Here is a 21987-nt window from a genome sequence, read left to right on the forward strand (position 1 = left end):
CATGGAGAGGCCTTGCCTAGCTCCTCTCTTTATCTCCTGGTCTAGTTTCTAAAACCCGACCTCATTTCCTTGCTCAGTCCAAGCAATCATGATCCAGGCTATCACATCCAAGAGCTAGACATCAGTGGAAACCCTTACAAACAACAAGATTAAGAAACTTGAAGGTCCTACTCCCAGTGTTAGACCTGCTGAAGAAGATATATAGGTGCCAAAGATCTGGGGTTATAAAACACACTTTCTGAGAGATGTTTTCCTTAATACAGTTGGGGTATATGACACTGTTAGTACAGTTTTTAGGTATACTAACTAAATACAGTATTTTATGGCCTGAACTGGGAATTTAACCAACAGAAGTGCTACTAAGAACATTTAACAACTAGTAAAGGATATAGGAATCAAAACAACCAGTATGCCCTTTCTGTATCTTACAGGTGAACACCAGAAGTTTGACTACAATAAGCTTCTATGGAAACCTGTTACTTTGATTTACATTTAACTTCATGGAAACATTTGAACTCCTAATTATCAAGTACTTGGTTCAGCAAGTCCACATAGATCTAAAAATCATGCTCAGTCTGCCTTATTCTGAGAAGAAAATATATTATGATATTCTCTCTTCCCTTACTTTCAAGGAATGAAAACATTCTTTTCTAGGAGGTACCACTGAAAGGGCTGATAATCTCAAATTTATTTACAACTTCTTGGGAAGTACAGAGCCATCATAAAATTGTAACTATAGCTGCCTCCACTCCTTTCTGTATTCTGCTAGGCAGAGGAATAAACAAGGGAAAAAAACCTAATAAATGTTAAATCTATTTAGTAGATATATTTTAGGATAAAGTTTGCAAATTTCACTTCAACTGTAACCAAAAGTTCCTCTAATATCTGGTGATAACTAAACTAAATGAGAAAAATATGAGTTTCTTATATATTATGTACTTACTGATTTTTAAAATAGAACCTGGATGAGGTACATAAAGTATACAGTTAGGATTATTGTATATTCACAGGTAATACTTTGGGGCCATATTTCCTTAAAGTTCAGAAAAATGACAAATAAACCTACACTAGTCTTAATAAATGTAGACTTTGAATAGTCTCCTGAGCTATAAGAACATAAACAAACTGTAATAGTATATTTCAAACTAAAAAAAAGGAGAAAATTCTACCACAGCTTTTGTTAGTTTTAAGAGCACTGTAGTGCATGACTTGTCCTCATAATAGTGACAATTAGACATGTGAATGTACCTGTGTAGCAACACAGAGACTACACCTTGGTTTTATTTTTCATGAAGAGTGATAAGGTTTAAAAGAATTTAAATCAACTTGAATTTTTCTTTTGATGATGGTGGAATCTGACAACGGAAAAAAGGAAGATTGTGTTTGTTGCTGGCCTTAGGTTATTCTGATAATTTATCAAATCAAGCAGTCTAAGTGTTGAAATTATCAATTACTGTATATTCATTTGGCAGGATGAACAGTATAAATAAAATGGGACCAGAGCCTTTTCCTTTGACTTTAAGATTTTAAAATCTACTTTCCAATTTGTATTCATATAAAACCAATAAGTTAATTTATAAACCAAGGCAACCAATAATGCCTATAAAATCAACATACCTGGTAATCTAAAATAGGTTACCGGCAGTAATAAGATTAAAAGCTGGAAATGTTTGAGCTGAATAAAAACTTATTAAATTTCAAAATTATCAAGAATTCTTTTTATATAACTTAGTAACATTAATACGGATATGAAATATAGGACAGTGAAAAAGTAGCAATTATTCAAAAGCATAACAAATTTTCATGTATTTAAAGAGAGATTTTCTTTAGGAAACCTTAAGGACATGTACATTTATAATTATCTGAGTTTGTAGGCACAGTCTCCATCATGTTTTTTATAAATTGTCTAACTATTATCTAAAAATGGTCCAATTTTTTTTCCTTCAGACAGTCTTATTTCAAAGCAAATCAGCATGCAAGCAGTCAAATTCTGTAATCCTTTATATACAGTGTGGAGGAACTGAGCAAAAAGGACAAAGGACTCAAGGACATGGACAACTATGTGATGACTGCTGGGGGTGGTGTATATGAGGGATAAATGGTGATGGGAAAAAATACAATAAAGATTAAATAAAAGAAGTTTGAGTAATACAACTTTGCTTCAGGATCTAATATCTTTAAAAAAAAGGTGAATTATTGGGAAACCTCTGCTGACATGTTGAGAGGATAGACTATAAAAAGTTGAGATCTTTGAAGCCCCCCTGCAGGACCACTAGCATGGTGCAATAGGAAAGGCCCAGCAGAACATACTTAGGAAGGAGTCGTGACAATGTAAACCTCAACTGGAGGCTGCGTCACTTCAGTAAAGGGAAGGAAGGGAGACTGACCTGGGAAAGAGGGTCAAGGAGAATCATCTCAGCAAACGGTGGTATTTTCAATATATTTCTCTGTCCTTTCCTAAGATTTTCTTGAGTTTTATGCCTCTGAAATTCCACTTTTGATTATTGGGGTGAGTAATCAATTACAGCAAACCACTAGGTTTACTTCTACAGATTCTGGATAACTTCAGACACAAATTTACACCATTGTTTTTTAAACCTAATTTTTGTAACTTCCCATTATTTTCTGTAACTATTTCTAGCATTTTAGACAAAGGAGCTTTTTAAGAAACTTATTCCCCATGGATTTACTAGTTTTCTGGCTGTGTGGAGTTTTGAGGGAAGATTTTCTTTATTAGACTGCTTTCAAAGTGTACTGTAGACACTGTCATTAAATTTCAGTGACACCAGTCTCTGACATGAAGATCTAAATTTGGATTCATGAAAAGCTAATTTCTAAAGCATTCTAGTTAGGCAAAATCATGAAGAAAATAATTTGTGGAAAAATAAATTTTACATTAACCAAAATATACATTTTTAATAAAAAAAAAAGACTTGACATCTTTTAAAGGGTTATCCCAATGTAAAATCCCTCTTTAAATTAGAAAAATAATTTAAAGCAGTTCATTATTTTGTTTCAAACAAGCAAATATAAATATAACACTTTCCACAGTAACCACTTTATTTTGATAAAATAGCCAAGTGTGAACATTTTAAAAAACGAGCTCAAAATGTATTCACTGCAGAAATTCTATGTTTAAGAACCTATCAAAACTCTCATCAAACTAAAATTAAATATTAATAGAGAAATTCATAAAAACTAAAACACTGAAGGGTCAGTCTTTTTTCACAAACTGCCACTCACACTTTTGAATATTCACCTTAACCAGTCACGCTTGTGGCTCCCTCTGAGGTAGTGCTAGGTAGGAACTACAGGTCACTGTAAAACTGACTCTATGTAGCTTAGCAAAAACCAAACACTTGGGAATACACAGTGTACTATGCCTGCCCTCCTGGCCTTCCGACAAGGCATTTACAGCTTGGTATCTGTTTCTTCAACTAGGTCAACTCCAAGCTGAGGTATGCCTCCATGAGTAGTAGGAGTTTTCTTGGAATAAGAAAGAAGTCTAGAGAATTCAGGCTCTCAATTTCAGATGACCCAGTGTTTCTATTCCTCCTTTACCTCTGCAACTGTCTTCCTACCTGTTTATTATGGTATTTCTGAACTTACCTACTTAGGGATTTCTTACTCTGTCACTGGTAAAAGTCATGCTAGTAAACTCAAAATGACAGAAATATCTGATTAGCCTGAAAAACTGCACTACATTTAAAGAGTTCTATTAGGTATTATATGTAAGAAAATTCTACAAAGCCCACCTGATGATCCAAATATATGGTGTTCCTTTGAAGATGATGCAAAAGAATTTCATTCTAGTAGGCATCAATCAAGAAACAGAGGAACAGAGAAAGAAGGTGCAGAATTCATGAAAAGGTCAATTTTGAAATAAGAAAAACGGAGTTTACCACAACCTCTTATACCAACAATACACAGTAACTTTCACACACATGCTTCCCCATGAATGGTATAGATGACATATTAAATCATATAGTTGCACCCTGTTTTGCAAGAAATTAAGTGGACATGCATCCAGGCTGAAATATTAAGCAGAAAAACCCTCCAAATGGCTGTAGCAGACGCAATGGTAGAAGCTTCACAGGTTAATTCTTTTCTGCGATATAGTACTTCTTTGGATGTTTCGCATATAATCAGAGGCTATTAAACCCTTTGAGAAATGTTTACATGTGTTCATTCTTTTTAGTCAAGAATAGAAGAATTATCTTAAAATTAATTTTTAACATTTAATAGAGAATATTATTAAAACTGGTATCAATTTTCAACTTACTACTTTGCAGCAAATTCTGGGACTTTTCAATATCTGTTTTATCAGATGTGGAAATTTGACAGTATTTGGTAAACGATAACCCAATTTAAGTATCTATGCATTTCTTTCCTCACAATCAAAAGTTGGTAGCTAAGTGGGTGGGTGGGGGTCTAAGAAGAAACGCATCCTACTGTGTCTCCCTTTCACAATGTATCAGCAGGTAAATTCTCAAAGGGTCAATAGGAGATCCTAATGCTGTTGCTGCGATGATGGTATGGGCTCATGCTCAACACTAATGACACTGATAAACTGGTTAATGAGTGGCTTAAAATAAATGACAATGGCAGAAGACACAGACAAATCTCTCCATAGCTGACCTTTGGGCTGTGGGCCTCAAGCTTTAGCTGCATGAGCTGTGCTAACGTATGCTCCCGGACACTACTCAGTTCGGCTTGCTGCCGTCTCAGCTTTATTAGCAGCAGCGTAAGCTCCTCTGGCTGAAGGAGTACAATTTAAGAATCCAAACAGTGGAAAACAGATTAATTGTTGTCTTAAGTGACAGACATTAAACCAAGATTTCTTGGCAAGTTTCCTCTTATGGTTGACATCAAACATAGTGCCTAGGCACTATGATGATAGGTCCTACATAAATGCATAGATATCTAGAGAAATAGAAGGAACAGTGTTACTTTAAAAGATATAGCAACATGACAGTATATTAAGGCATTTTCTCAGAACTCACAAGAGAAATGTAAATGTTAAGTATAAAAAAGCATAATGCCAAAAAAAATCATAAAGACTTATACATAAGAGGTATTAAGAGATTATTCTAATAAGATGTGTAAAAATGACACCTAAGACTTTTACACTAATAGAACAATACTGGCATGTCCAGCACTCCATTTTAGAGAACAGAAGGTAAATAAAAAGGATTAAAATTCAAGGAAAACTTGGACAATATCTTTACATCATTTAACGCAGTACCTGAGATCTGTTCATTGCTTCCCAGTTATATTTTTAAATGCCACTGTTAGTGCTTTCAAAGGTTATTTTATGTGACCAAAAGATCAGTTTTGACTTTTAAAAAATATACATATATTTAATACACATAGAAAGTTTTCATGGGTATAAAACCCTCCTTCTACCTTCTGGGGAGAAAAAAAAGCTTTTGGTTCCTGATAGTTACTATGATCCCTAAGGGGAAGAAACGTTCAAAGGTAGGTAAGATTCCTTAAGAAGCTGATCTGACAAATTTCCCTTTGTTAGGAAAGCAGTAAAGTATGAACACTGGCTGAGCTGTAAGCTATAAGATAGTAAAACTTCCAGGCCACAGAGCATTCTGAGATTGACTTGTTTTGCTGACAGCATTATCCTAGTTCTCCTCCACTCTGTTCATTTCCTGTTGCTCTTTCTTCTTATTAATACTATTTTTTTAGGGACAGATTTTAAACTATTATTTATAATTACATTAAAAACTTGGGCCTTCAGGGGAGAAATATGTCAGAAGTAAATAAACCAGTTACTACTGGATTCTTGAGATAAAACTGAGGGTACAGATGAGATAAGAGTCTTTTAGAGTAAATAGTGTAAGAATGTGTGTGTGTGTGTGTGTGTGTGTGTGTGTGTTGACTTAAAGAAGAAATGTCATAACAAAAAGAAGAGCTGCTTTTGATCTGATGCCAACCCCATCTTGGGACCTCATGGCTGTGAGCAGTCCATGTCTTGTGATCAAACCCTTGAGGCCCAGCTAGGGAGAGGGAAGGCTGGGGTAAGGTATTAAATATTCTAAGACCTCGAGTGCTATTTGACAGAAATACCAAAAGGAGAAGTCTTGAAACTCTGCTTTGTTATTTATGCAGTTAAAAAGATAAAGATATTTCCAAAAGGGTGAAATACTCCAGTAAGTTTCTAAGACTTGAATTGTGAGGCAAAATAAAGAGAGGCACATTCGACTCCCTCAAAAGTTGGTGGTAAATAAAATTTTATCCTAGACATCCACTAGAGGGAGCAAGGAATAAGAGAAAATTTTGTAGTATATTAGGCATTACCTTATGATAAATCAATGTCTGTTAGATTCACAATTTAATACTTTAAAATCCCAGCATTTAAAAGTTTTTAGTTTTAGTCAAGCAGTATTTTTAAACTTGAAAAATAAACAGCAAGTAGTTTAAAGCCAGGAAATCTTCCTTATATCTAAGTATGCAAAAGATAAAAGAATGTTTGCAAAACACATGTTAGATGAATTTGTTTCGATTACAGTAGAAAGAGAATTTTAAATAAGGAACACCTATATAGGTCCTCAAATCACATCTTCACAGAAAGTAAAACTACCTACTGATATTAAAGCATAGTTCCCCTGATAAAAGAATGCCATTAAAGTAAAATGAAGTAATAAAAAGTCATCTTTTCTCTTAATTTCAAGAGTAATACTGTACCGATAATATAACTCCTTCTCAATTTGAAGTTTAACACTAAAAATAAAATGATAATGGTTAAGTATTTTTATAGTCTCTCTTTCTTTTCATAAATATGTAAATTAGTTTCTAGTCTGCTCTTAAGTAGTTAATCTATCTAAAAATCCACAGGAGAAATTTCTTAATAGGCTTGTAGTGTGACTACATGTGGCTGCTTGCTGAATTTGTTCCACTAATGAACTACTCCAACTTCTGTTTTAAAGATGAGGGAATTAACATCCAATGAAATAAAAAAAAATCCACCCAGGTTATAGCATTAACCTTGAAAATATAATCTTATATTTAGGCAGTCAGACATTTAGGGAGAATTATTCAGTAAGACTCTGAAATGGCTACACGACTGCAAATTCTTCTTATGAGCATCTCTTCCACAAAAATAGTACAGGTTTTTCTTTGGAAGGCATTGGTCTGAAAATTCAAACTTGAAAGCTGTATCAGATATGTGCTACTATGTGTCGCACATAAATAAAACATGTTATGGTGAAGAAAGGTATCATACTCACTGTTTTGCCTTGGAGGCTCTGGGGACTAATAGGCTGTAAAGTCAGGCCAGCTGGCATTGACCTTCTGTCAGGCACATAGACATGCTACAAAAATAAAGGCACAATATAAATTTCTGTGGTCAACATTAGTGATGACAAATCTTATATTTATATTGTAAAGTACCACTTAAAATTTACTCTTAGTGCTTATGAAAAGATAGGTATTAAAATTTCTTGTCTAAAATTTGGATGCCAACAGAGTAATTCTCCACGGTCTGGCTCAGTGGTTCTCAAACTTATCGGTCTCAGGACCTTTTTATGTCCTTAAAAAAAACAAAAACAAAAACAAAAAACAAAAACAAAAAAACCAAAAAACAAAAAACTAGTGACAAGACTAGTACCGTCTTACAGTTTTGCAGATTTCTTTAATGTTTGGCTAGATTTTTCATATCTGCTGCTATATTCAATCTGTTATGATAATCTCTTCAGTGGAAGTACACCAAGAAAATCTACCCTCCATATATATATATACATATATATGAAGAGAATTTTATAGCTTTTTAAGATAATTGTATTATATATAATATTTATCCTTGATATTACACTGAAACTTGAAAAGTGGTATTTTCTGAAAGGTTAGTTGCAAACTGTTATCTGAAACTATATCAATAAAAACAGCTTTTCATATCATTACAGCAACATCCATTAGTCTGTATGCACTTTTAAATCAATCTCCTACCTATTTATGATTTTATAGTATCAAACATTGGTTGTGTGGAAAATACTGGTTCAATAAGTTATGCAGATGTTTTTAATGTTGACACATATCAGTGACAAGTACTGCCAGCAGTTTTCCGTGAAGAGACAGGCTAACATTTTACTTTGAGAAGTGTCTGTCAATTGCTAAGTCTGAATAACTAGTCTGTCATTTGTTCTTTCAAGTAAAAATGGTGTTTCATGCAAAAAGCAGCTAGTTCAGCTTGCAACTCATACAATCATTCAAGTGTCTTTATGTGAGTGAGACAACCATTAGAACTTTGGTATGCAATAGAAATGCTTAAAGTATATTTCCTATTTCAATCACCGAGTATTAAAATATTAGAATTATCCCTTACTGTTTCATCAAAGGGATTTTTCTGAAGATTTGTTTCCTTTTTTTTTATTGTTGTTCTGTTACAGTTCCCCCAGTTCCCCCATTGCTCTCCCCTGCTCCCCTTCCCACCAACACCCTGCTCCCGCAGTCAATCCCCACCCTGTTGTCCATGTCCATGAGCCATTTGTACTTGTTCTTTAACTAGGCCCTTCTCAAAGGGATTCTTAAGTGAGGCCCATTATGACCTTTCTCACAGCTGGGAGCCCCTCCCTTGATTTAGATTAAGGTGCCACTATTTTTACCCACTGTTGCTTTTGCACTATTAGAAAATGGTAACAGTGAAAAATTGCCTAGTAATAATAGTAGTAGTAGTAGTTTGGGGCTTGCATGCAGATGCCCTGAAAGGATCATGGAGATCCTCAGGGATACCACCAGCTCCCACAGGTCTATGGACCATACTTTAAGAAACACTGATAACATCAAGAAAGACTGTTTGAAAGAAAAATTGGCAATGCTGGAGAAGTTTTTTGGGAGGAGGAGTTAATTGGGAACTGGATAGAGAGCACACATTCATCTCATATTTACTGTTAAAACAGATGGTAAATTTTGGCTAAGAATATGAAAAATACTAATAAACATAAGAACACTTTCCAACCACACAGTTATGTTGTATTCAATTAGATTTCTCCTAAATGCTGTCACTTTTTTTTTTTTTTTATCAAATATGATTTGCCTCTGGGTGTGCAGGGTGACAAACTATGAAACTTTGTGACAATGAAGTTCAAAGTGAGCTTTTTTTTTGGTGGGGGAGCACATAAAACATCCTCCAATCAGAAAATTTCTTACTGACTTATTAATTTCTAGCTCTTACTTATGGCAAAACTAAGCAAATGCTGTATGCAAAGATGTAACTGAAAGATTCAGCCTGTTACAAGGATAAGAAAAAGTACATTTGAAAATAGTACAAAGCAAGAAATTCTTTAAAACTAAAAAGAAAATCACAGGAAAATTCCTTTTCATTTTAAGACACTGGAGAACTGGCTGCATGCAGGGTACCTGGTCAATTGCTTCAACATTATGAAAAGCTGACCAATACTGAGCATTCTGAATTCACTTTTAATACTCTACTAAGCAGTGCTTTAACTAACTTAAGGTACCAATTAAAACATGGTCTCTGTATCTTAATGTTTTAAAAGTATTAAACCAGTAAGCATTTCTGATATTTAGTTGGGTATCTAAGGAGATACTTCCATTTGCCATATATTCAGATAGTTAGAAGATGAGGTCAGCACCTTTATCTTAGCAAAGAAAAGGATGCACCTGATGCAATCTTGCAGGTATGCTAGTAAGGGCAGGTGTAGAATTTGCAAGTGAGGGAAGAGCCAATAAAAATGCATGTGGTCCTAAGTACAAGGAAAGCTGAGATATGTTATCAGGCAGAGACGAATGCATAATGCATATGCTCAAAAAACAAAAAACACTGTTTCCGTGCTCTTGAGAGATTCAGCGTTGCAAGCTTAGGTTTTATACATGAGATTTTGACATTGCAGAATATTCTTCCTTAATTTTTTTTTAAAGGAGCTGCCTTGACTGCTCCTCCCTATTTTCTTATCTCACATTTAAAATAGTGTACTGCAAAACCAAACCAAACCAAACCAAACCAAACCAAACCAAACCCAGAATGCATCAAGTAGTGAACACAAGATGAACCGACACTTTACCTTAGGGTGGTGGGCCCTGTGCCTGCGGTCTATCGTCACATCGCCTCTCTGAATTGGCGAAGACACTTCCGATCTGTAGGTTCGTTGAGGGGAGTACCCCTGATACGCAGCAATCGAGCCATGGGAAGGTGATGTGGGAATGGAGTGCATTGTCTGGTCAGAAATGTTAACCATGGTTTTAGGGCTGGTCAGAGTGCCGTGACGAGGGAGGGTGCCCTGCTTATTATAGAACTGACGCTGCTGCCATTCGTACAGCTGCCACATCGTGTCGTCTCTCATTGATCTTCGCTTCTCTTCTGCTCCAGATCCTACCGCTCTGTCGTGAGTGGAAGGGGTTACACTGCAGATACTTTCGGGCCTGGTCTTGCTGTTTCTTGGGAGTGTTCTATAACCTTCAGGATACCGGGCCACAATCTGGGCTCTGTGGCTTGGCATATTTCTCGGTAATGTTTGGTAAGAGATTACTCTAAAGTGAAAGAATTGAAATGTAAAAATGAAGGAGAAAGTTGCTTTCCAGATTCTAAATTAGGCTACATTTTTTCCTTCTGGTCACTAAAATATATATTAGGACTTGCTTTTTAAAAGATTAAAATATTAAATATTGTGTAAGGTATAAGTTACTAAGGAAAACATTTAAATCATTTTATGACATTTAATTTGATGGGTTTAATACATTAACTAAACAGCATCTACGTCACTTACATCAAAGACGATTAATTCTGCACAATGTACAGTTTGGTTTAAAGAAGCAAAAAAATATTTGTACTTTTTTTAGAGCTAGAAATATTCACCATCTAATCCCAAACCTGTCTCCACACCGTATTTGTTGTTATATACATATATATAATGTATATAGACATTATGTACGTCCTAGAATCCCATTCCCACACATCTCGCGAGAACAGCTACATGGATTTCCGGTCACGGATGGAACACCGGCGTTCGGAGTCGGGCCGCGGAGCCCGAGGGCAGGATCGAACCACTGCAGGCCCGCGCGACTGCTCCGGCGCAACCCTTCCCTCAGACGGCGTGACCATGGAAGGGGCACATTGGCACATTTGGGGTTTAAAAAAGTAATTTCCCTTGACTGCTTTTCTTAACTTGAAAAATAAACATGACTTAAAGCTAAGAATCAAAATTTAAAGACAAAATACTTCACCATAACATTTCAGACATAAAACTGCAAATCTAAGGAATTTTACGGCGCTTCTGGTGTAGAAATTAATTTTCCATTTGATGGGTGCTATCTGCATTTTGGGGATGATTTAAAAGCAATATAAAAATTCTTCAAATACATTACCTAAAATAAAGTTCTTACAAAATATTAAAATTTTAGATATGGATATATAATAGTATACTACTAAGTATTCCTAAGATTAAAGAATAAAATAAGATTTCGGTTTACAATAAAAAAATGACGTTTTGATAAAAACACTCTTTGGAGTATACAAAAACATCCTGTGCTAACTTCATGATGGGTCAGGTCTATTACATAAAAAGAATTTTAAAAAGTCAGTTAAAAATTTTAAATAAAGTAAGCATTCGTCTCTCCATTACCTCTAGAGGTGGGTATAAGATACAATTACAATTCAAATTCTAAAAGCAAACATAATCTTTTCCTAACAAAACCAAAATCTCGCTTAAAGAGAACGACTATTAAACTACAAGCATCCACTGTGCTGTCATCCCCAGGGGCTCACGTCTGCAGCGCAGTGTCGGCAAATGTGCTGCAACCTGGCGCACCGCGCACAGGAGAACGGAGACCCCACTAACTCAGGCATCCGGATCTCTTCTTTCACTATTTGCTTAAGGCCTTTCTCCTGTATTTTTGGACAATGAGAGTATTTTGGAGGTGTGCATGCATAATTGCTAATTATTTGCTGCCACCTATGGGGTATTAAAACGCCAAAGATGTTGGTGATTACAAAGAGAGGGTCTCCCATGTCTAACTTGATGTGGATGTTACTTGACCGTTCTCTGAAGAATCTGGGAATCTGGAATGTCAGAGTTCTCTTTGGACCCAGAGACTTGTTGCCAGTTACAACACATAAATAGTCACCTAAGACAAAGATTTCATTGTGACCAGATATAATGAGTTAGGAGCGACTGGGCTATGAGGCATGCTCACAGAAACCCCCACACAACTTGTGCCTACTGGCGCAGTAAAATTATGCTACCTTTCTACAAACCAGAGAAAGTCTTGTGTTTGTGGCTTAAAGCACCCACGAAAGAGATAAGGCCGTGAAAAATAAAACACTACAGTAGAAAAAGAACGAAGTAGGAAAAAGCAGTTGATCAGAAATCAGAAAGGCCAAGTTTTGTCTCTTGCTTTTCTACTAAGTACAGAGACTTTGACGAATTACTTACACCTTCTGGGACTTGGAAAATTATTTATATATAGTTATATAAATATAACTGTGTGTGTGTGAGAGAGAGAGAGAGAGAGAGAGAGAGAGAGAGAGAGAAGAGGGAGTGTGTCTGAGGGAGACAGGTAGAGAGGACAGGGTGGGGAACAGATCAAGAGATCATACTCCTTTAACCACTTGGGGCTAGGAGTCCCTGCGCCAGCTGGAAGCAGAGTGCAGGCCTCTGATTTCCTTACGCAGCACTGTTTTCATATGCCAATGATTCCCCAACTTTTGGATTTAATGAAAAAGTAAACCGATCCTTCTATTTTTAAATTTTGCCAGAAGTATGGTAATTATTAAAACAAAACAAAAAACAAAACCAAAAACCTTTTGCTGTTGCAATGACTTAATTAAAAATAAAGACACCCCAAAACCAGAAGAGACATACTCTAGAATCTTTCCTATGCTAACAAAATCTGGCCAACTGAATATTTTGGGGGGATTTGGTTTTCTCATCTAGAAGATGATTTCATTACTAAGTTATGTTATATAGCTCTAATATATGATCTCTTTTCTTATTCTGTGTTCAAAATATTTCCAATTCTTTCAACCTTTTCCCTACATTAAATTTCTTCATTATACTGATTGTTCCTTAGCTTTTCTATGTTTCTACTGAAAACAGTAGAAACAGGCTTGCTCGAAATTGAACGAAGCCCTCTGAGACAAGAAACACTCGGCAAGGCCCACCATCTGATGCTGAAGGGGCTGAAGTACCGGGCGCTTTGATATAACCAGCAGAGAAAGTTCAGTGCTTTGCTGCTTTCCTTCCACGTGTCCATCCTACTTTTCCTCTGCACGGTCCCCTCCCTGTTCCCCCATCTCCTCTGTTAACACAGACATGGACAACGGAGAGGGGACTGACTGGGGGAGAGAGGAGTGCATTGGGTGGAGGGGTGTGAAGGGGAAAAAAAATTGGGACAACTGTAACAGGAAAAAAAAATACCAGTTAAAAAAAGTAAAAAACAAACAGAAAAAGCCAGGGACTGAAAAAAACTCAGAATTGGCAACCCAGGGCTGTCTGCATAGGAAGCTTGTCAGCCAGGGAAAAGTTGATTCCAGCCACGAAATTCTGCCCTAATACTAAGGTAATTTATCCCCACATGCCTTGGTTTACTTGTTCATAAATTCAAGATGTAACTATAGTGACCTTGATACACAAAAGGCTCTGGATTGGGCACTAAACTATATCATAGGTGCATATACAGATATTAATGATACAAACTTCATATCAAGTTTAAAAACATGTGAAAAAAATCTTTTATAATCATGGAAGGAAGGGGCGTACCACTGTCAATCTAAACTACACTGAAAACTGCATATAAACTAATGTTAAATTCCAGTTCAGAAACTATAATTACACCAAACACCTCTGCCAGGGCTCTGAAGCACGCATAATGTGTGAGCTGCACCCTGCTGCAGAAATGCATGCTGAGTCTGACCCGTAACCCCATCTACGGTCATTAACACAGGCTGATGTCGACTAAGCTTGACTAATTAATGGCTACAAAGTTGAAAAGGCTCTTTTGCCATTTTGGGGACCACTTTTGAGGAATTTTTTAAAAATAGGTTATTTATCAAGGGAGTTTATTTTTATCCCATATACTACTATCTAGCATTTTGAGACCTGTTTTTCCAAAACTGCAGTTTCCTTCAGTGGTCTTCCCCAAAGAAATTCAAATTCAGCAAAAATGTGATTTACTTTTAAGTGAAAGCGTTAAGAAATGCACACTGTAAGCTCCCTCATCAGGTTTAGTGTTCCATTCACCAGCAGCTGCCTGTCAAGCACCATGAAAACCCAGCCCCTGTGATTCTGCCATGCAGAACAATGGCGTAAGGCACCTCTCATTGCAACAGTGCCTGCCACTCACAAGCTGCCACTCACAAGGACACGTTAACGCTCTGTTCACAGACGCAGGGGTCTACTATTTGACTACACATTAAACCTGGTTTCTTTCTCCCAGAACTTTAACAATAAAAGCCAGCCTTTCAAAAAGTTTTACAAAATAAATTAGGCTTCTTTTCACCAATAAAAATTATTTCATTATAAAACATCACAACTATTTTTTTTCAGTATGAGGTTTGTAGAGTAATGTTGATGATATATCTCCATGAGCCAAACTGGACACTGGCCAGTGAACCCGAAGTTGGAAGAGCAGTGCAGAGAAAACCTGAGCTTGGAATAACCTGAGACGAGGCTTCAATGCTGCAGGTCTGCCTTCAAAGAAAAGAGTCACAAAAAGCCTTTATGTATGTTAGCTATATCCATCAAGGGACCTAAAAGTGCTTGGAAACTAATCTTTATGCTCAACAATTTTAAAAAGAACTTCCAGAAGTGAGATTTAATGCTGGGTGCAGACTCTGCAAGTCTTCTTGCTGGGATTTTTATTATTGTTTCCCTGAAAATGATTATAACCTTAATAAGTATTTCCAAACACCCTCTCTTTCTTTTTCTTTCTTCCTTCTTCCCAGAACTACCTCTGGCTTCTCTTCTATCTAATCAAATTTTATTTCTGAAATAGGAAATATTTCTCACATTTCTCCTCTGGGAAAACTAGGCAAGTAAACACTGAGGGAGAGAAAGAAGAGTAGGGAAGCGAATAAAACATCACAGGAGGAGGTTTTTGCAGCCATGGTCGTGAGTACAAAGGACGAAGCCAAGTGCACCCGGGCCTCTGAGCTGCACTGCTGAGAGAGACTTGCAAAGTCTCAGCAAATTGCTTGAACTTTCCTGTACTTCAGGAGTTTCACTACTAAAACCAGTTCATCTTCATTTAATCAAAACTTTAATGCCATTGTTTTCTGGCTTTCTATTACTGAGAGGTAAGAGTTACAATAACTCTTCAGTTAATTTTTATGTGTGTACACTAGTGCACTGGAGCATTTTAAAAAATTTTGCATCATCAAGTTCCTGACTAATGACACATTTTATCATCCCACAGGCACCTACTTTTCCTCCATATCCTCTGGCCTTCATTTTCTTCTTTGTGGACCACACCCTACTCCCCTAAATATAAGTATTCTTTCAGGTTTTCCCTTAGAATTTTTATTTTATCCAGCCTCCTGCCAGATGAACTTATCTACTCTCATCCTTACCTTTCAGTACTTGTGATATAACGAGGATGCTGCAACCTCATTCAAGTCCAGATCTCTCTTCAGAAATACAGAACACCCAGTACCTCGAATTTAACCTGTCTAAATCATTCATGACCTTCTCTCTTCCCAAATCTTTTCTATGCAGTAAAAGGCACCAGACAACCCTTCACGTCTCAGGCCCAACCAAGACCAGGGAGTCTTTCTTGATTTTGCCCAATCACTCCAATGAGACTTAGTGAGAATAGTTTGCAATCAAGCCCATTCGAACACTCAACTAGACTTGTCAGTTAAAGCTTGAACACATCGCCTTCCTCTCCTCATTTCACTTACTCCAATAGCTTTTCAACGTCCTCCACTTCGTTCTCCAGATTCTGCAGCCAGACTCATCCTTCTGAAACACAAACCTGAATGCATCTACTCCAGCCCACCTCTCCAGCCTTGCTCCTCGTCTGGCACCACAGCAGTTGCACCTGAGCCATACTGGATATCCTTTCCCTGCTCTCTAATTTGGGGTCCTGCGCATCTAAACTAACATAAGCACACTATCCTTCATATGTCAACTGTTTTCTCTTCCTCCAGAAAGGTGTTCGTGAACGCTTAAATTGTGTTTGTGGTCCCTGAAACGTGGTCTTATAGCATCCTGTTCTTCCTCCATGGTCACGATACACTGCACTTGTACATTTCCCTTTCTCCACTCCTAGATAAGAGCCTCTGTGAGAAATGTGGACTACGCCTTTTCATTTTACTTTCTGGCCCCATGGTTAGTACACAGTACTTAACATGAAGTGTGATGGAACTAGTGTGCGCAGGAATGAATAAATACAATACGTAGTCATGTGCAGTATGAGTTGAGAAGGAAAGAAGATGGAGAACTGGAGAGCATAAGCCATTACTGTGTCTGTCACTTATTTCAGATCTCTGCATTGCATCGGGCTGCACAAGTTACTGACAGAAGGCAGCCAGTCCCTGCTTCCTCTTCCCAAACAAACAAAATCTCTGCCCACAACTGAAACCTTTTCTTGGGCTGGGCCAAGGGAGGATAACTGCTCATCACGATTAGTACAGTTGGATGACAACGGTGGGAAACAGAGAAAAAAACACTTATATTTGACTACTATAAAAAGATACAGTAATGAAACTATAATATCTAAATTACAATGTAAGTGAATACTTTAAAAAAAAGATTTTATTTATGAGGGGAAGGGAGGGGGGAAGGGAGGGAGAAACGGAGAGAAACTTTGATCAGTTGCCTTTTGCACACTCCCAACCTGGGACCTGGCCCATAACCCAGGCATGTGCCCAGACTGAGAAGTGAACTGGTGACATTTTGATTCACAGGCTGGCACTCAATCTACTGAGCCATACCAGCCAGGGCTAAATGAATCCTTTTAATTGGTATCTTAGAAACCGATCTCCACCAACACAGCATGAAAGAAACCTGGGTTTATAACATGTAAAAACAAGATACTTACCCCCTGACTTCTTCTTCATGACCCCTCCCCTTCTGGGTTTTAATCCAGTGTTCCAGCTGCTGCATCGAATTGGTTCTCTGTATGACTCGGTCAGCCTCTGTGTGTGAGGGCCCTGTATTTGGCTGACTTCCACCTTTAAGATCTGCCAGGCTCACATTGATAGTTTTGTTCTCTAAACTATTCACATTGACTGGCCTGTAGTGTCCAGTCTGAGCTGGGCATGTTGACCCATCATATTCAGATGGCAGAGAATTCAACTTTACACTATTAATTTTTGTTAAAGGTCTATCTTGACCATCCTTCTGAAATCCATATTTTTCAGCTTCTAATGCCTTTTTTTCTTCATTTCTGCTTATTTCCTTGTTTTTCTGGTTATTTTGGGCCTCTGGTTTAATGAGCACTCTGTGGTTGGGATAGTTATTGATTTCTTTAGCTGGTGCATTTTCAGATGTAATCTTGTCCACTCTGAAATCAGAGAAGAAAATCATAGCAAATCAGATGAAATAACAGACATATTATTTCTGGGATTCAATCTAGGAAAAAAATGTAAAATTACCTTTTATTTTAGAAAAAAACCTGAAAGGGTCACAGAGGACAGGCCTGCACAAACCCCCAAGGTTGTGGTAGGCAACAAAGCATACAGTGTATAAAGCACTGGAGGGTAAAAAGTGAGGTGGTAAGTGTCCCCACCATTAAAAATCTGGAAATGAAGCACATAAGATTGCCCTTTCGCAGTGAAACCACAAATTCCACACTTGAAGGACCATAGCATCTAGTCACTTGAAATAAACAAAATGGCTTCTAGCCAGGAAAGTCAGCTCATCATGAGACAATCATGAGTTTGGTTTGTGGAAATGACTCCACCAGGAAATTATAGCCTGGTGCTACCAAAGATCTGGACCACATGACTAACCAACTCTGTTTGTATTTAAGAGGACCCGAGTTTCGGTTAATAGCTCTTGGAGCCGAATGCACATATTCAGCTCCCAGCTCTACCTCTTATTAGCCATGTCTGTCTGTCTTGGGGCCAGATGTAGAAACTGACTGTGCCTCAATCTCCTTTTAGGTAAGTGGGGAACTGTAGCACCAAGGTTATAGGCTGTTATGAGGAATAGGCAGCTGCCACAGACATTATTACCATTATCACTCCATCTCATCAAGCAATTCTGATTAGAATCTGGCACCCCAAGTCCACCTCTCACCAGAAGAATGTGCTGCTTACAGTGTATGTCTGGACCACTGGACGGTTTACTGCTCACCATTCCAGTTGCTAGCTATAGCTAGGTCTTTTTGATGAGAATCAGCTGCCCTGAGATCAGTCACTTCCAGGCTCTGAAAAGACCAAGCCGAGTGTCTGAACCTGCATGAAATTGCCAAGATCAAGCCACACTGGGAAGTCTCTCAGGGACTGGCCACATTATAATGCATAAAAACTTTCATATTGAGTCCTAAGTGTGTCACTGCTGCCAGTTTCAGAGATGTGTAGAAAATAATCCATAATATACAGCTACAGAAGGGTAGTCTGCATATGATCGGTGAGCCAAAGATGAAACAGGACTATTTGTCTTAGAGCAAAGTCACGGACTAGCCAGATATTTAGGTTAGATAAAACTTATGGTATCTAGGCTGAAAGCAGTATTAGATAATTGAGCAAGTTTACTAAGATATGCTACGGAGCTCCTCTCCCTTGAAAGACAACAGAGAAGACTTACACAAAACGCACGTCCATCCTTGCTAAATTTGGAGGCAGGGAGGGGATTTTTAACACTGAATATCAAATGTCTGAAAAGATATTTTTAAACTTAGTTACTTGTAGCCTACCTAAAGCTACATTTTAAACCAGACCTGTACTGCCTTTTTCTCTTTATTTATCACTTAATAAATGTAATAAAAAAAGTCACATGCTGACTTTTCTCTAAGTGGAATAAAACTGATTCAAACATGTATGCTAGGATAACATAAACAATGTGAAACTTGTGATCTACTTTTAAAAAGTGACATTTAAGTTATCACAGAAGATACAGGGAAATACAGTAAATGGACAATAAACTCAGAGATGGAAATTGGGGGAATGTGTATTATGCCTGTATTGTTCCATATGTTCTGTATGTGCATGTCAGCGATCTGCAGAGGAGGGGACTAAGCTATCGTCGTCTGCAGGTCAAACACTCTACGAATTCAGAAGAACTGAACTATCTAGTTAAAAACCCTATGCTTTATCTCCTAGGTAATATGCCCTAATAAATATTTTTATGTACTCTGGCCATATAGGAAAGCCCATTACCCTAAAACTAAGCAAAAAAAAAAAAAAAAAGAAATCTCCCAAAACTAATTAAATGACCTATGACAACAATTAGGTACCTTCAATTTTAATAACAATATGAACAGGTAGGATAACAGTGTAATGGCTGGAAGTAGAATAAAAAGTAATTTTTACATGGTAACGGTGACTGACACCAGGCTATGCACACAGGGTGGTGGTCAGTGATTCCTGGCTAACCAAGCAAATCACTTCCACACAACTGGCCAAAAATTGTTACGGGCACACGGTCAACCAGTAGGTTGTCAGAAATCACAGGAAAATACTGACTTTAATCTTCACCAACCTAAATTATGAGTGATTTTTGGTTTTTTGAATGCAAAGTATCAGAAAAGAATAGTTAATTAAAATCCTGAGGCACGCACAACATATAATGCTGAAATTATCTGGACGGCAAACATTTTAATTATATTGATTCCTGTATTCAAAATAATTCCCTAACAGTTTTACTCTGAAGTGAAAATTACAGGTAAGATCTTCAAATGAATTCTTTTCACCTGCATTATTTTCTTTAGCAATCAGTGCTGAGCACCTCATGGTTATGTCCTTCCAGTCATTTTAACAAATGGAATCCCTTGCTCTCAATCTAGAATATGCATATGACTGAGGTGGTTTTTCTTAAAAATATGTGCCCTACCCTTCAACCCTGGCCTTCCTTCTTTTTTCTCCATACTTTCCCATAGAGCAATCACCCGTGGCTGGTTAAGGTACTTTGGACTTGTTGTTTCGAAGAACAAACATACAGCATCAACTTAAGTCTTTTAACCAATAAGTTATAAGACTATATATGCACATACACAAAAAGACTAAAGATTTATACTAACAATTCCCTTTATTCTGAGAAGAAAAAAAAAAAACCCCCAAAAAACCCAAAATTATAAGTTAGTATTCTCCTTATAATATGTACTCAATTATCACTGACTGGGAAAAAAAAACTTTATCACACATTTTTCTTCAAATTATAGGAATATTTAAAGCACATTATTCAGCTGCTATTTACATATTTTTAGAAGCAGATTTCTTCTCACTAGCTCTTAATGTAATACAGTTTAATATTGAAATGGTCCAAGTTCAAGCAGGGGGAAAAATCACACAGGTCTTATTTATATTATGAAAGAACCTAAGTAATGAAGTTTCAAAAAAAAGAAGGAAGAATTCATCCAGAGATATATTCAGACATAATCTAAATGTTTGCTAATCTGTTTTCTAGAGACCTTCATCATAAAACAATCAGAATTAACCAGGAAATGCTGGGGTGGGGGTGGGGACACAGAACTCATCACAAAATTTTATTTCAATTTATTAAACTTCAAAAATATACACTATATTTTGAAAACCACAGTAAAATTAACTTCACGAATATAAACTTTTTCCTAAGAATTAGGACCTTAAAGAACACAATCTTGTGAAGTTTTAAGATAACAATTAAAAAAATGTACTTACCGGAAATTAAAGGTAATTCTGTAAGAAGAAAGAACATTCAGTTTGAATGTTAGAATTCTGGATTCACCTCAGTACACTGATAGGTGAAAAATGAGTAGAGGGGGAAGGTGGAATAAAAATGCAGGCGGTACTCCCAACTAACTAAAGGGGCATCGATTTCATAGAGGACATGAATTAATCCTTGTTTTCTGAGAAAGAAATGACCTCATTCCCTGACTACTAAATGGTATGCATTGTGACAATGACATACTTACAAGGCATGGAACAAATGTAAGTGGAAACCACCGTTATTTCCCCTACAAGCTGTTACCTTTTCACAGGTTCTGTCTGCACCAGGGCAGCATCTAGCATGGCTTTCATCCACAGCTCCATCTCCTTTATCGTGTCAGTGCAGAAGTAATAGGTCCGCATGTTCGGGTGGGCTGCCTGATTGAAAATGACACGATCACTTTAAACAGGAACACGGGATCTGTAAGGGAAAAAGAAAGTTAAGAGCTCTGTGCACAGATCATTACCATCACATTTCAGAAGAGCAGACCTGTCTTATCTACGGATAGAGAATTAAATGACTTGGGAAAAATATAATTCGATCTTGAAAAATATATAAATACTAATTTTTCCCTCCTAACTTTATAATGTTTCTTTTATAATGAAAAAAAGTGAATGGGAAGGAAAGGTAAAAAAAGAAGCACTTAGTTGTGCCTGTTCCATGTTCAAATCCCTAGCAATTTCCATTTCTATAATTCATACCATTTTATTAAAAAACGTCCCAGAGCAACCAGCAACAAAAGTAATCAAAATGTACACAGCATATTATTTTCCCCTTGCTAGTCATTCCTTTAGTCCTCAAAATGTGCGGTTTTATGTGTCTAATCCTTAGAAACACCTGTGTGCAAACATAAGCAAGAGGTAACGGGAAGTGTACTAAATATGGAGTTAGTCTGCTAAATACAAGAAGATGAGAGGAATAAATCTGGAGCCACATACTTTACTCCAATATCTTCACTGTCTGCTTATCAACAATGTCAAATTAACTTCTTCAAAATCTTTTTCAGAAAGAATCAGAATATAAATAAACTCAATAAATCCAGGGCTCAAAATAACTATTTAACCCACAAATCTCACTTGACCATTGTAAAAGATAAAACTATCTATAGAAAGAGTTCAAATGCTACATGTTAAAAATAATGAAAACCATCACAAAGCATCACTGAGTGGGT

At 36.9% G+C, this 21987-nt stretch overlaps 1 protein-coding gene across 22 annotated transcripts in view; it reads right to left on the reverse strand.

Moving 5' to 3' along the window:
* Nucleotides 1-21987, reverse strand: part of PLEKHA5 (pleckstrin homology domain containing A5) — a 202009-nt gene that overhangs the window by 45735 nt on the left and 134287 nt on the right. For 9 of the 22 annotated variants that reach the window (XM_036019279.1, XM_036019277.1, XM_036019276.1 and 6 more), the window contains 7 exons: nt 21078-21193; nt 20768-20785; nt 17005-17469; nt 10032-10497; nt 7239-7322; nt 4639-4758; nt 3756-3809 (listed from right to left, as the gene is read on the reverse strand). In XM_036019279.1, the coding sequence (XP_035875172.1) occupies nt 3756-3809; nt 4639-4758; nt 7239-7322; nt 10032-10497; nt 17005-17469; nt 20768-20785; nt 21078-21193 (1323 nt within the window). Of the gene's footprint in view, nt 1-3755; nt 3810-4638; nt 4759-7238; nt 7323-10031; nt 10498-17004; nt 17470-20767; nt 20786-21077; nt 21237-21987 lie in introns of all 22 variants that reach the window. The other 13 variants (XM_028531889.2, XM_036019278.1, XM_036019287.1 and 10 more) reach the window with 6 other exon arrangements.

The sequence above is a fragment of the Phyllostomus discolor genome, chromosome 2 (genome assembly GCF_004126475.2).
Source record: "Phyllostomus discolor isolate MPI-MPIP mPhyDis1 chromosome 2, mPhyDis1.pri.v3, whole genome shotgun sequence".
In the NCBI taxonomy this organism is placed as follows: Eukaryota; Metazoa; Chordata; class Mammalia; order Chiroptera; family Phyllostomidae; genus Phyllostomus; species Phyllostomus discolor.